The sequence below is a fragment of the Leptodactylus fuscus genome, chromosome 5 (genome assembly GCF_031893055.1).
Source record: "Leptodactylus fuscus isolate aLepFus1 chromosome 5, aLepFus1.hap2, whole genome shotgun sequence".
NCBI classification, from domain to species: domain Eukaryota; kingdom Metazoa; phylum Chordata; class Amphibia; order Anura; family Leptodactylidae; genus Leptodactylus; species Leptodactylus fuscus.
In genome coordinates this window covers 134185832-134198548 of record NC_134269.1, presented here as the reverse complement: position 1 = coordinate 134198548, position 12717 = coordinate 134185832, and the positions used below count along the sequence as shown (strand labels likewise).

At 39.2% G+C, this 12717-nt stretch overlaps 2 protein-coding genes across 2 annotated transcripts in view; both read right to left on the bottom strand.

Moving 5' to 3' along the window:
* The window catches only part of IMMP2L (inner mitochondrial membrane peptidase subunit 2), a 739728-nt gene that overhangs the window by 659440 nt on the left and 67571 nt on the right, over window positions 1-12717 (bottom strand). The window lies entirely within an intron of this gene.
* On the bottom strand, window positions 7577-8629 carry LOC142204961 (C-C chemokine receptor type 4-like). Its single transcript, XM_075276298.1, has one exon. The coding sequence runs from the start codon at window positions 8627-8629 to the stop codon at window positions 7577-7579; it is 1053 nt and encodes a 350-aa protein (XP_075132399.1).

The window sequence follows — 12717 nt, the reverse complement described above, 5'->3', positions numbered from 1 at the left end:
GGTTGTGAGATGCAGGGTGAAGAGTGTGTCTGTGTGTGTGTATATGTGTGTGTTTGTGTATGTGTGTCTGTGTATGTTAATACAACTCTGGATATGATTAGTATAAGATAAATTAATGCTTCTCTACATGTGATTAGTGTAACATATCTGACTGCAGCTCTAAATGTGACTAGTGTAAGATATGTAAATGCTGCTCTGGATGTGACTAGTGCGAGATATGTAAATGCTGCTCTGCATGTGACTAATGTATGACATGTGAATCCAGCTCTGGATGAGACTAGGGTAAGACATGTCAAGGAAATGTCACTATGGATATGACTCGTGCAAGGCCTGTGAATACAGCTCTGGATGTGACTTGTGTAAGACATGTATATGTTGCTTTGGATGTGACTAGTGTATGACATGTGAATACAGCTCTGGATATGATTAGTGGCAGAGTAATAAAATATAGGCAAGGGTGACCGCGCTTCTCCAAGGTCTTGCTTGGCGTTTAATAGATAGGTAAGTGTCACAGGTGCATATAGTTGCACCAGAATATGCTGAGTATGGATGGTAGCATTGACCAAGGACGACATCAAGTCGACTGGCTAAACTGGTAGGTATTGGGTTGTCCCAATGTGGCTGGTCAGTCAACGCGCTCACTCAGGTTACGCAATAATAGTCAGTGATTCTTAATTCAAGAATTGTGATTGGTTTATTAGGAATAGATGACGTGTTTCAGGGTATAGAGCCACACTGGATACTCTACCCCTTCATCAGATCTTTTTATTTGTCACTGAATGGCATGGATATGACTACTGTAAGACATGTATATGCGTGTACGCGGCGTTAACGTGGCGTTTGCGCGCAACGCTAAAAAACGCAGCGTACACGCCCTGTAAACGCGCCGCATTGCGTGGCGCGTTTACTCCGTGTGAACTCACCCTTAGTGCCTGGAAATACTTTAGGCAGAGGCAGGGGTGTGTAATGACGGCGCTACATGAATGGTGACAAGGAACTGTAGGATCTGAACAAGCAATCCACTCTACTGTAGTTTGTTGGAACCTGTTCGCTGTGTATCCTCATGTATCCCCTGCTCCCAACAACTTTTAGCTAGGTCAGAACAGATGGTGGCCAATTTGTTAAACAACCATCCTGTTTTTCTCACTCCAATGATGCACCCCTCTGAATGTCTGTATACTGGGAAAAATGTCTTTGAGTGCATTGTAGAGGGACATCTAGAAGTCATTGATTCAAGAGGTTCTGTTTTGTTCTCAGAGTTAACTTCACACATTAGGTACTTCATACAACATTGCAAAGGTTATAAATACACACAATAATAACTTTACTTACTCTCCATTTATTTAGCAGGACTTCTTTAAGAAGGAGTTATTGCAAGAGAGAAAGATTCTGTATACCTGCATCTGAATCTGAGCATGTCCCCCTCCCATCCCCAGACTATGTGGTAAGGAAAGAGTTTCAGGTGTCAAGTGTCCTTATGAAACGCAGGACCCGCCATTCTTTCGGTCTGTTGCCATTTCCATATGGCACAAGTAAGGCTGTGAAGTCAAGTGGGAGTCTTTTTAAGAAGATCTGGCAATGGACTAGGGAATCCATCCTATCTTGATTCATGGGAGTGTGCAAGCAGAAGTCATCAGTGTGGCATTTAAGCAGTGCATTGATCTTCCTCCTTGTCATGATAAGACATTGAGAGATCCAGGGGTGCTAATATGTTTTTTTTTTTTCTGGGCTTTGTTTTTAGCCGTTTAATGAGAAAATATAACTGGAAGAGATGACATGGCACTGAAAATATCTTGGTGCCCAAATAGGAACTCTAGCCAATAATATTAAGAAATTCTAACACTAAATTGATACAAAATTCACTAATAATTTTAATAATGCAATTCACCTAAAAATTGTCAAATTTTATGCCAAGATAAATACAGTCTTCATTTGCAGATACCGTGCTAAACCAGGAGTAATTAGTTAAGGTGATCCATAGTCTTGTTGACAGTCTTATCAACGTCACAGTCATAAATCTTATTGAATTTTGCCCAAGGTTAAAATCTGAAATATTTCTAAATGTATGAAAATAAATAATGAGGATCATACACTTTAGCTCTAAAATATAATACTTATAATTTGTACTGACTACCATATGAAAGAGAATAATGTGTGGTACGAATGTTAGGATCAGTAGGCAATGACAGATATATCAATTTATTAAAAGGCATAAAAATTATTTGTTTATCCTTCTTAATAAGCTGACCTTTACCCTTAAATCTTATCACGGTTTCCATATGTTATTGCGGGAGAAATAAAACGCTGAGTTAGCTGCTAGCGAATAATTATTACGCTTTCAATGAGAGATGAGAGAAAGGTTGCTAAGCAGGATATTTGCCCTATAGGCAAAGAGTGGAGCTGAGATTCCTGACTGCCTGGTGCATTCAGATAAGGGTTTAGTACCCACATTAATGCATGATTCACATCAGGGACAATAAACGTGTACCTACTATTTAACCCCTTAACAACAGAGGTGTTTAAGAGCTATAGTAACTAGAAGCAACTATAAATTGTTTTTAGCAAATCTAGAGATGTGCAGGTTCAGTCACTAGAACATTTTTATTTGTAAGCCCAAGTGATTTTTGCATCTTAAATTTTTCATTGCTGGAAAGGCTTTTTTAGAAACATTTTAAATACATAGCAAATGCAATGTTAGAATTATCAGGTTTTTAATGTGTGAATTAAAGGGGTTTCAATTTTCAGGATCATATTTAAACTTCTAACATAAGCTAGCTGAAGTGTTTTAACCAAAGCATTGACTTATTTATTTTGTTTAATTGTCAGATATAGTTGAATAAGTGGCCTCAGTTTTTACAGCTTATTGCCTAGATATCAGACTCCTCCTTATATCTAGCAGCACTGGCTGAAATAGTGACATCAGTTCCTGTTTTTCTTCACTGTGATTGCCATCTCTTAGTGCAGCATGTCAGCTCTGCAAATTGCTCTCAGCTGCTGAGCCCTGATAAGTATTGCAACAATGATTGGACAGTGTCCTTGTTAACTCTGTATGTAAATCCAGAGATAACAATATACATTGTTGTATATTGCGAATCTTGTGAGCTGCTGGACTGAAAGATACATCAAATAGACTGTCTATTCACCAACTTATCACTGAAACTAGGAGGTGGAGATGAGAAGAGAAGAGCAGATAAAACACTGAAAAAAGAAAACTCCTTTAGGCCTGGGCCTCATGTAGACGTGGTGTTTTACAGTACCTGCAAAGTGGATGGGGTTCTGGCTCCCATCCACACATTGCAGAAATAATCTACAGCAGAAATGCTTGCGGAGGAAAACTGAGGACTATCTGTGAAAAGCACTGCAAGAAAAAATATGTTGTGTTTCCGCCACAGTTTTTCTGTCAGCGCTATTTGACTGCCACTAACTACATGATGCCTATACTGTATGTGGAATAATAAAGTTTACCTGTACATTTGGATAAGTTTTATTACTTCTATAGACCCTGGTTCCTCAGAGCCCATCTACTATCACCTTTGTAGAGGGCAACTGGAGAGGCTGGAACTCTTGTTCCCCTGCAGTTGCTCCATGGCTCATCGATGTAACCAATTCCCATCTACTCAAGCTGCCATTAAATAGACTGAAGTTAATCATATCCTCAAGAGCATCAGCCAGGAAGGCAGAGGAACAAAAGTTCTGACATCCACAGTTGCCCTCCACAAAGGTAATAAACAGAACCTCAGGGGGCAAGGGTTATATTATCCACCTTTGTATTATTGATAGCCTGTCCTTAGGTTAGGTCATCATGATTAGATCTGCAGGAATCTGAGCCCCTGCAGATCAGCTGTTCCAGGGCACTACTGCTCACATACCATACAAAATATAACCACAGCACTGCTCCACTGAAGCCTATCTTTTTTGCTAACCTTTTTTTTTTTTTTTTTTTTTTTTTTAAATTTGGTCACTAACATTTCTGGTATACTGCAGTTCACTTTTCACCTTTCCTTGGCAGACAGAAGAAGGGACAACTACGTCATTTCAATTGGACCCGTCATCACTACTCAAATGATGCATTTTCTATGAAACCATGAATATGAAATAATTCAGCAGCATCCTTGCTTATAACTTTATTGTAGCATTTCCTTGGTTTTCCTCCTAAAATGCATAAATACACACGTGCTTTTGGACAGTGTCAGCATGTGCGGACATACAACTGTCAATTTATTCATAAATTTCTAGGAGGATTACCAGAGGATTGGCACAATGCAGAGTTGGAAGAAAAGATCAAAACGGTATTTCACAAAGAATACAAATATGACAGGTGACAGATCCTCTTTAACTATCATAAAGGGGTGAGAGATTTGATGAAAAGTCCATGTACTGCAGCACACACACCCTGCCGAACTGTCTATACAGAGGATGTAGGAAGAATCTGGATGTCTCTAATATTGTCAATTCAAAGAAAGTATTTGAAAATAAAGAAAGGAGGCACAACATCTTAAAGTATAACCCCAATGGGGCAAATTTCATTAAAACATATGCCGCAATACTAGCTTTATTTATGCCAAAAAATGGTATACATGCTTTACATCACGTTGTAACATTTTATAAAAATTTCCGTTTTCTCTATTGACACTCTGCTTGTCACTAGCCTCAGCAGTGACCTCTACACAAAGGGCATGTGACTACTGGGGCCAGTGAGCTAAGAACAAATGGAATAGTACAAGAGGATATTATCAAGCTTAGCAGAAGTGCTGGAACGAAGGGGCTGTAGGGTACCATGACATTATTTTAACATTGGTTACATGTTCATTTTTAGAACAATGGGAGTCAATGGGAACATACGTCAGTTTTTAATTAACATTACTAAAAGATGAGTAGGTTAGGAGCATCCTTTTATCATTGATAATGGATGCAAAAGTGATATAAAACAGATGCTAAAAACTGATATAAATATGTTACACAGTGATGGAAAACTCATTAAAAACTGACATTTTCATCCATTTTTAATGCCTGTTTTTTCACTGTCCTTTGCTTGTAGCCTAAAGGGTCCATTTTAATAGTTATTACTATTACTTTACACTATATACAGAGAAATTTTAAATGTTTAAGACACTTTTTGTACTTCAGTAGACAATGGGGCTTGGCTCAGTCCTCGTTCACATCTCCATCAGTAATCTGTTCGGGGCAGTCTGCATGGGACCCCCCAACGGACTACCAAACGCATTGGCAAGCGGTGCACAGTGAAAGCACACGGACCTCATAGACTATAATGGTGGCTGTGTGCTTTCCGTGTGGTGTGCGCACGGAACATGCAGACAGAAAAATAGTTCAAACTCCAACCAACTATCAATGAAAAACATTGATACTAACAAAACCTATAACTCCAATCAAATATCAATGAAAAACATACTTTACGATCTACTTTCCTGTCCACATGACTCATACGGAGACCTGTGGAAAGCACACGGACCCCATTATAGCCTATGGGGTCCTTGTGTTTTCAGTGCACACCGCTTGCCAATGAGTTCGGTAGTCTGTTCGTTGGGGTTCCCATACGGACTCCCCGAACATTTTACCGACACAGATGTGAATGAGACCTTACCAGGAAAGAGATGTAGCTTAGTGGGAATGGCTTAATAGGTCTCATTGTGTGCCAAAAATGTACTAAAATGATGACATTTTTGGTATAAATTAAGCCGAAAAAGTGTTGGTGTACACTTCGATTGGGAAGGCTACAAATGCACAAGATTTAACTTCTAGCATCAGCCACTGTGATAAATCTAGTGCATTTTAGAACTGTCTAGATTAGACAGTATTAGTAAGTCTCTTGTGCACACTTCCATTTTCTGAGGGTTATTGAAATGATACAACCAAATTCCCCACAGATTAATGAAGAAAATTTAAAGAATGAGAGATAAAAAGTGAAGAGAGGAAAATGATAATTGCAAATTTTATTAGATGTAAGGAAGTGCTAAATCTATAATGCCAACAAAATTCTCTGTAAATTCTTTGCATGGAAAGGGGCTTTCCTCTGTTCAAACAATTATGTCATATGACTATGATCTAGTTGTAACCATCAGAAAATCCCTTTTCAAAATGTCATTGTAAGTAAGGTTTCACAATTTATTTATTTTTTTATGCAATTTAAGAATATCAAAACAAAAGATATCAAATAAAATGAATGGTGTTATATCACAAAAAATGACATCCAATATTTATAGGATAGAAGATAAATTGAGAACGGAAGTTTTTTACCCCTGTTGTGAAAGTAGCTAGGGTGAACAAAGGCACATCCTTGGTGGATTCCGATGCACTCCTCAATCGGACCACTCGAGGTAGACAAATGCTGGCTATCTCCAGCACTCCAATTGAAGTAAATGGCTACATTTACAACAGAGCTAAAATACACCGCATTCTCAGGATTAGTGGGGTCTAAGTGGTCAGAACCCCACGATCAGCAATTTATCCTGTATTCTATGAATAGAGGATAAATATTTTTTCATGGCATAAGCCCATTAGGTAGAGCATTATGTTTATCAAACATGGGGGTAATGGGGGCAACTTGCATGGAATTATCTACACATTGTGAGAATGAGATTCTGAGGTGTTACATAAGTTATATAAGTCCTCTGGCACAAAAAGTATTTGACTACTGGCAAGAAGTTTTATTTTCTTGAACTAGAAAATGAGACATCCTTATTAAAAGGGTATCACGAGGAAGAAGAGTGAAGAACTTAGCAAGTGTGCCACGTGATTTCAATGGTAAAAAATAGAGATGAGCGAATAGTATTCGATCGAGTAGGTATTCGATCAAATACTACGGTATTCAAAATACTCATCGAGTACCACTCGCTATTCGAATGGAAAAATACGATGCGGAAACAGCGTTGACTGGCCGAATGCTATACAGTCGGCCAATCAACTCTGGCTCTTCTCCTACCTTTAGAAGTCTTCTCCTTGCTGCATCCCCGCGGCGTTTTCCGGCTCTGAATTCACTCTGCTAGGTATCGGGCCTGGGCAGAGCCAACTGCGCATGCCCACGCTACAAGAAAATGGCTGCTCTGCCCAGGCCCAATGCCTAGCAGAGTGAATTCATTGCCGGATGACGACGCGGGGACGCTGCGTGGAGAAGACTTCTTGGAGGATCCAGCCCGACCCTCACTGGTGGACTTGGTAAGTTCAGTTTGATTGAATGTCGCCTACCCCTGAAACGAGCATTTTTCCCCCATACAGTATAATAGGATTCGATATTCGATTCAAGTAGTCGAATATTGAGGGGCTACTCGAAACAAATATTGAATATTGAGTATTTAACTACTCACTCATCTCTAGTAAAAATGGCTGCTGGCAACTACTTCACACCATCAAATTGAGTACACACAACGGGTAAAGGTGGGACCCTATATATCAGGAATTTATGACATATCCTATAGGACTACCCTTTCTCCATCAAATATAGGTTATAATGTACAGTAAACTGTGCTTTATATTAAAGAGTATGATATTTGCTCATCTAATTATTTTAATGACACAGATTTTTTGTGTCTAAAGTCATCAGCACTTTCTAATGATAAGATCAAACAATAACATCTGAAGAGATAGAGCGTGAACTTCTTCCTGTAATAGATGACCGATCAACACTGTTTTCAATGGATCCACATTTTATATGTATGCCTAAGCATTTTAACAGTTTATTGAACATGCGGAAAAGATGCTTCTTAAAATTGTCTCCAGCAAAAGTGTAAATGATAGGATTTAAGCAGCAATGTAGGAAAGATATGGTGTGACAGATTTCCATTGCTGTGTTTAAGTTATCGTCATAACTGGAATCACCAAGTGCCATTAAGGTATTACATATTCTCAAAAAGATGACTATGTTAAAGGGAGCCCAAAATACAAAGAACACCAGAACCAGTATAAAGATTAGTTTCACTGCATATTTCTTCCTCATACTCCTGCTGTTATGCAAGTTCCTTATAATCTGCGAATAACAGAAAACTAAAATGACCAGAGGAATAATTAAACCAAAGATATTGACCTGGAAGTAGGACAGGAGTGTCCAAAGTTTCTTTTGGCCTTCTGGATAAGACGGTGTACAGTCCGTGAAGCCATTTTCTGTCTCTGCTCTGTGAAATATAAAATTTGTTGCAGACAACAGCAAAGAGCAAGTCCATACGACAAATGTAACTATCAATCCCAGTTTCATAGTTCTAAACTTGAGCGATACTACTACGTGGACAATGGCAAGATACCGGTCTATACTCAGGACGGTTATGAAGAATATGCCACTAAAAAAGCCAATGTAATACATTGCAGCTAATATTTTGCACATGACTTCACCAAACACCCATTCATCGAGGAGCTGATACACCACAAATGGTAGTGAAAATATGAACATCAAGTCCGAAATTGCCATGTTGAGAAGATAAATGTCAGTCAAAGAGTTCATCCTTTTGTAGCATATTAATACCCACAACACCAAGGCGTTTCCAACAAGTCCAAAAGAAAATACAATGCAGTATAGTGTGGGCTTAAAAACAGAATCCATTGTGTCCATATGTTTGACAGAGTAGAATGAGGTCTCAGAATATTCATATATTGCTGTTGTTTGATTTTCTACAGCATCCATGTTACTTACTGTAATACAAAAAAGGTTAGAAAAAAGATCAACTCCCTTTCCAATCCTAATAAAGATCTATAATCTTACACGTGTGTATAAGAATATATACTTACTTTCAGAGTTGCAAGCAGCTACCAAGCCGTCTTCCTTGTTTAGCACTGTAAGGTGACCAAATACACACATCCTCTCCGCACTGCTCATAATGTATATATATAGACTTCCTTTGAAACTACGAGGGAGGCTAGGTTGTGATAGGTATTACGTGGACAATATAGCATATTGTCTGTTACTTAGGTTATGTTCACACATCAGTATGCCATCAGTCCGTTTGAATTCAGTTTGAGACTTTAAAACGGACTGATGCACATACTGATTGTATACTGACACCTTTTTATGCTGATAGCAAACACTCTCATAGAGGACAGATAAAGGGATTAAAAATAGAAAAGTGTAAACAGAGTTGAGATAAGACATTTATTATATGAGATAAGGACATTTATTATATGAGATAAGGACATTTATTATATGTCCTTATCTCTACTCTGTTTACAATTGCTACTTTTAATCCCCTTATCTCTCCTTTAGGGGAGGGACAGCGGTTGGTATCAGCATAAAAAGGTGTCAGTATATAATCAGTATGTGCATCAGTCCGTTTTAAAGTTTTTAATGTGTGAACATACCCTTATGGTGCATTCACACAGAGGAAAATGTTGAGGAATTTGGTGTGGAATTTCAGCGCTGAAAAAAAGCCTCCCATTGACTTCAATGAGTTCCTTTATCTGTTAGCAGATTCCACACCAAATTCCTCACCATTTTCCTCCGTGTGACTGGACCCTTATGAAGTTTTGTTCCAATCTCGTGAGCTAAATTGCAGTGTATCAAAGCTTAATTCCTTACCATATTATCATATAAATGTTGTTTTATTACAAAAGGTGTCAATCTAAAGCAAGCGTCCACAAGCTCTAGTTAGAATTTGATCTGTCATGCAATAAGCAACCATTGGCAATGCTTATGTGTAGTTTGGTGGCACAGAAAGACATAAAGCAGCTACATCTTTATAGTTCTGAGAATGAAGTGAGTCTTTTGATGGCAGTGATGTTCTTTCTGCCCTAAACTAACCAGTGCAAGAAGGTCCTCACTAGCAATTTTCAGGTCCTACAGTCCCTTACTCAGGGATGCAGAATGGAAAAAATGGGTATTGTGGGCAGTGTTGATGGAGATATGTTGCTATATAGTTATAAAGGGACTGTAGCTGGTGCAAACAGCACTATCAGTACTATGGGGAAAACGGTTTTCACTTAAGAGGAACTTAGGCCTAGTTCACATCTGCATTCGGTAATCTGTTCGGGGAGTCCGCATGGGGACCCCCCCCCCCCCCAAACAGAATACTGAACAAATTGGCAAGCGGTGAATTTATGAAAGCACACGGATTCTATAGACTATTATGGGGTCAGTGTGCTTTCCGCTCTGTGTCCGTATGGAATATGCAGACAAAAAATACTTTATGATCTACTTTCCTGTCCGCATGACTAGTGCGGCCACCGCGCGGAAAGCACATGGACCCCATTATAGTCTTGAGCTTTCACTCCTCACCGCTTGTGAATGCGGTACACCCATATACCTTTAGCAGTTTTTGAAGTGATTTCTGGGTGTCTCTGGCTGCTGCATTATCTGAGTTTGTCCTCTATGTTTGTTTACATGATGTTAGCTTCCTGCTGTGCAGCTTTCCTGTGTAGTTTCTACACTAGTTCCTTCGTACTCAGCCCCCCTCCTCTCACGCCATTACACTCCCCTTCCCTGTTTTCCTAGTCCATCGATCCCACCCGTTAATAGCCACTCCCACCCTCCCGTCTCACTAGCCTATCAATCACATCCATTACTAGCCCCTCCCATTCTCCCCCCGTCTCCCTAGCTAACTTTTTCCTCCCACTACTAGAAGAGAAGAAGAGGGGAGGCAACATTCCCAGACACAGGAAGGCTTGGTAAGTATTGATGGGGATTGGGGGGGAAGAAGAGTAATAGTGATGTTCCGTTCCAGAAAGGGGTGAAAAGGAATGTCACTGGATCAGAAAGTGTCCCTGGACCGGTCACATGGGTAATTATAGATTTTTTTTTTTTTTTTTTTTTAAATTGAAGTAAAATAGAAGTTGGGGGGGTAAGTTTAGGGGTTAATTCTTAGTTTATCCTGGACAACCCCTTTAATATACCCTGCTATATACAGTACAATAGCTTAATGAATGGATTTACCCCAGTTTTTTTTAGTGCAAATTCTTGGGAAAAGAATGATGCTCAGGTGGATCTTCATTTGCATCCAAATTTGTGACTTTAGAGTTGCTCTTAGTACACATTTACTTTATACCAGACTTATCAATACTCCCTGCACATGCTGTATAGTGGAGACATACAGGCACACCTTTTTCCAGAGTGAACCCTTACTCATGAACCTCCAATGTGTGCAGGTCATTGGCAGATGTGTGCACAGGCCAGTTGGAGGGCAGAGTATGCCACAGCTTGCATGCCCGACGTGTTTATGCATGTCTTTTCTTAGGAGATTAGCACGGCAGCAAATGCTGCAATATTAGCTGTAATATTTGCTCTACAGGAAGACAAACAAGACAATTATTTTGTTTCATGGAAGCTAAGACAGTGAACAGTAAAATTGCTGTCAAGTAAACATGTTCTTGGAAGTGTTATAGCAATGCTAGCAACTTCATGTTACACAAAGTAAAATCTGCAGTCATTAGGAGGAAGCAACTGTGACTTTAAAACAGGTACAAAACTAAGAGAAATAACACGTTTAAAATTTCCCCCAAAAAGGAGAAATGAAGCACAAACAAGGAGATGAATTTTCAAAACGTAAACATAAGAAAAGAAGTGTTTTCCAGGCTAAGGCCTGATTCTCATCTACATTAAGGACATTCTGTTTCCCTCTCCACATGAAAAATGCAGAGAGAAAAGTTCTGCAAGCAGCATTTTTTGAGCAGAAATCACACAGATCCCATTTCAGTCTATTTGGTCCGTGGGTTTTCTTAGGTATCCGCTTTTTTATGCAGATTAGATTTCCATTTGGGGGGTCCCCAGGCAGATTTCCCAAATGAAAGCCCATGCACAGATGTGAAGCGGGCCTAAAGATAGGTCATGATTCATTAGGCCCGCTTCAAATCTGTGCATGGGCTTCCGTTTGGGAAATCCACCTGGGGACCCCCAAACGGAAACCTAATCTGCATAAAAAAAGCGGACTCAAGAACATTAGATGAGTTGGGGTCCAACACCCAGCACCTCCACTTATCAGCTGATGGAGCAGAAAGCAGACAGCTCTGATATCTTCATGTAGTAACTGAGTCACTGAAGTTACTGTAGGGTCAATTCATGCAAATAGAAGATGGTTTGCAGTAACCTGGCTGGCACCATACAGAGAATGCACTCGTCTGCTTCCAGCTCTATTTTTTATGCAGCAGCTTCTGAGAATCCTGAATCAATGGGAATTTTTTTTTTCTGCAGAATTTTTGCAAAGGCGAAAAACTCTACATTTCTGCTATGTGGAGGCTTAGCCTTAAAGATATTCTCTGTCAAATATAAAACATTATGAGGTGTAAAGTTTTCCAGTAACCACAAGCAGAACATTAAACTGCATCTTAAGACTATAATGAATGCTTCAGTGTAAGTGTAATACTACTTAAAGGAAAACCCTGAAATAACTTGTGGAATATGCACTATAGTCTTGGCTAAGAGGTTACAGCCAGACGCCCCAGGAGGATATCTCTGCCTACGAAATAGAACTCACCCATTTTTATACATTTCAAGTTACAAGTTATCCAGCAGCAATTTTACTAAATGGAAACACAATCCTTAAATAAATTATATAGAAAAAGTGCTGTCACATATTACATTTTTTAGTGCCCAGAGGTACACATCACATATTTATATAAATTATATATAAATGGTAAAACTAGACATAATAGGTTTTCCCACTACAGCAAGTAATGCTATGGCAAGGGCATTGCTGTAATAGGGAAAACAAGCTGAAGGATCCCACTAGTTCTAACAACTGTTGGGGTTTTAGCCATTGGAACCTCAGAGTTCCCATATAATGGCAT

Excerpts from the sequence above, each read along its gene's own strand:
- LOC142204961 (XM_075276298.1), bottom strand. The coding sequence starts at position 8,629 with ATGGATGCTGTAGAAAATCAAACAACAGCAATATATGAATATTCTGAG.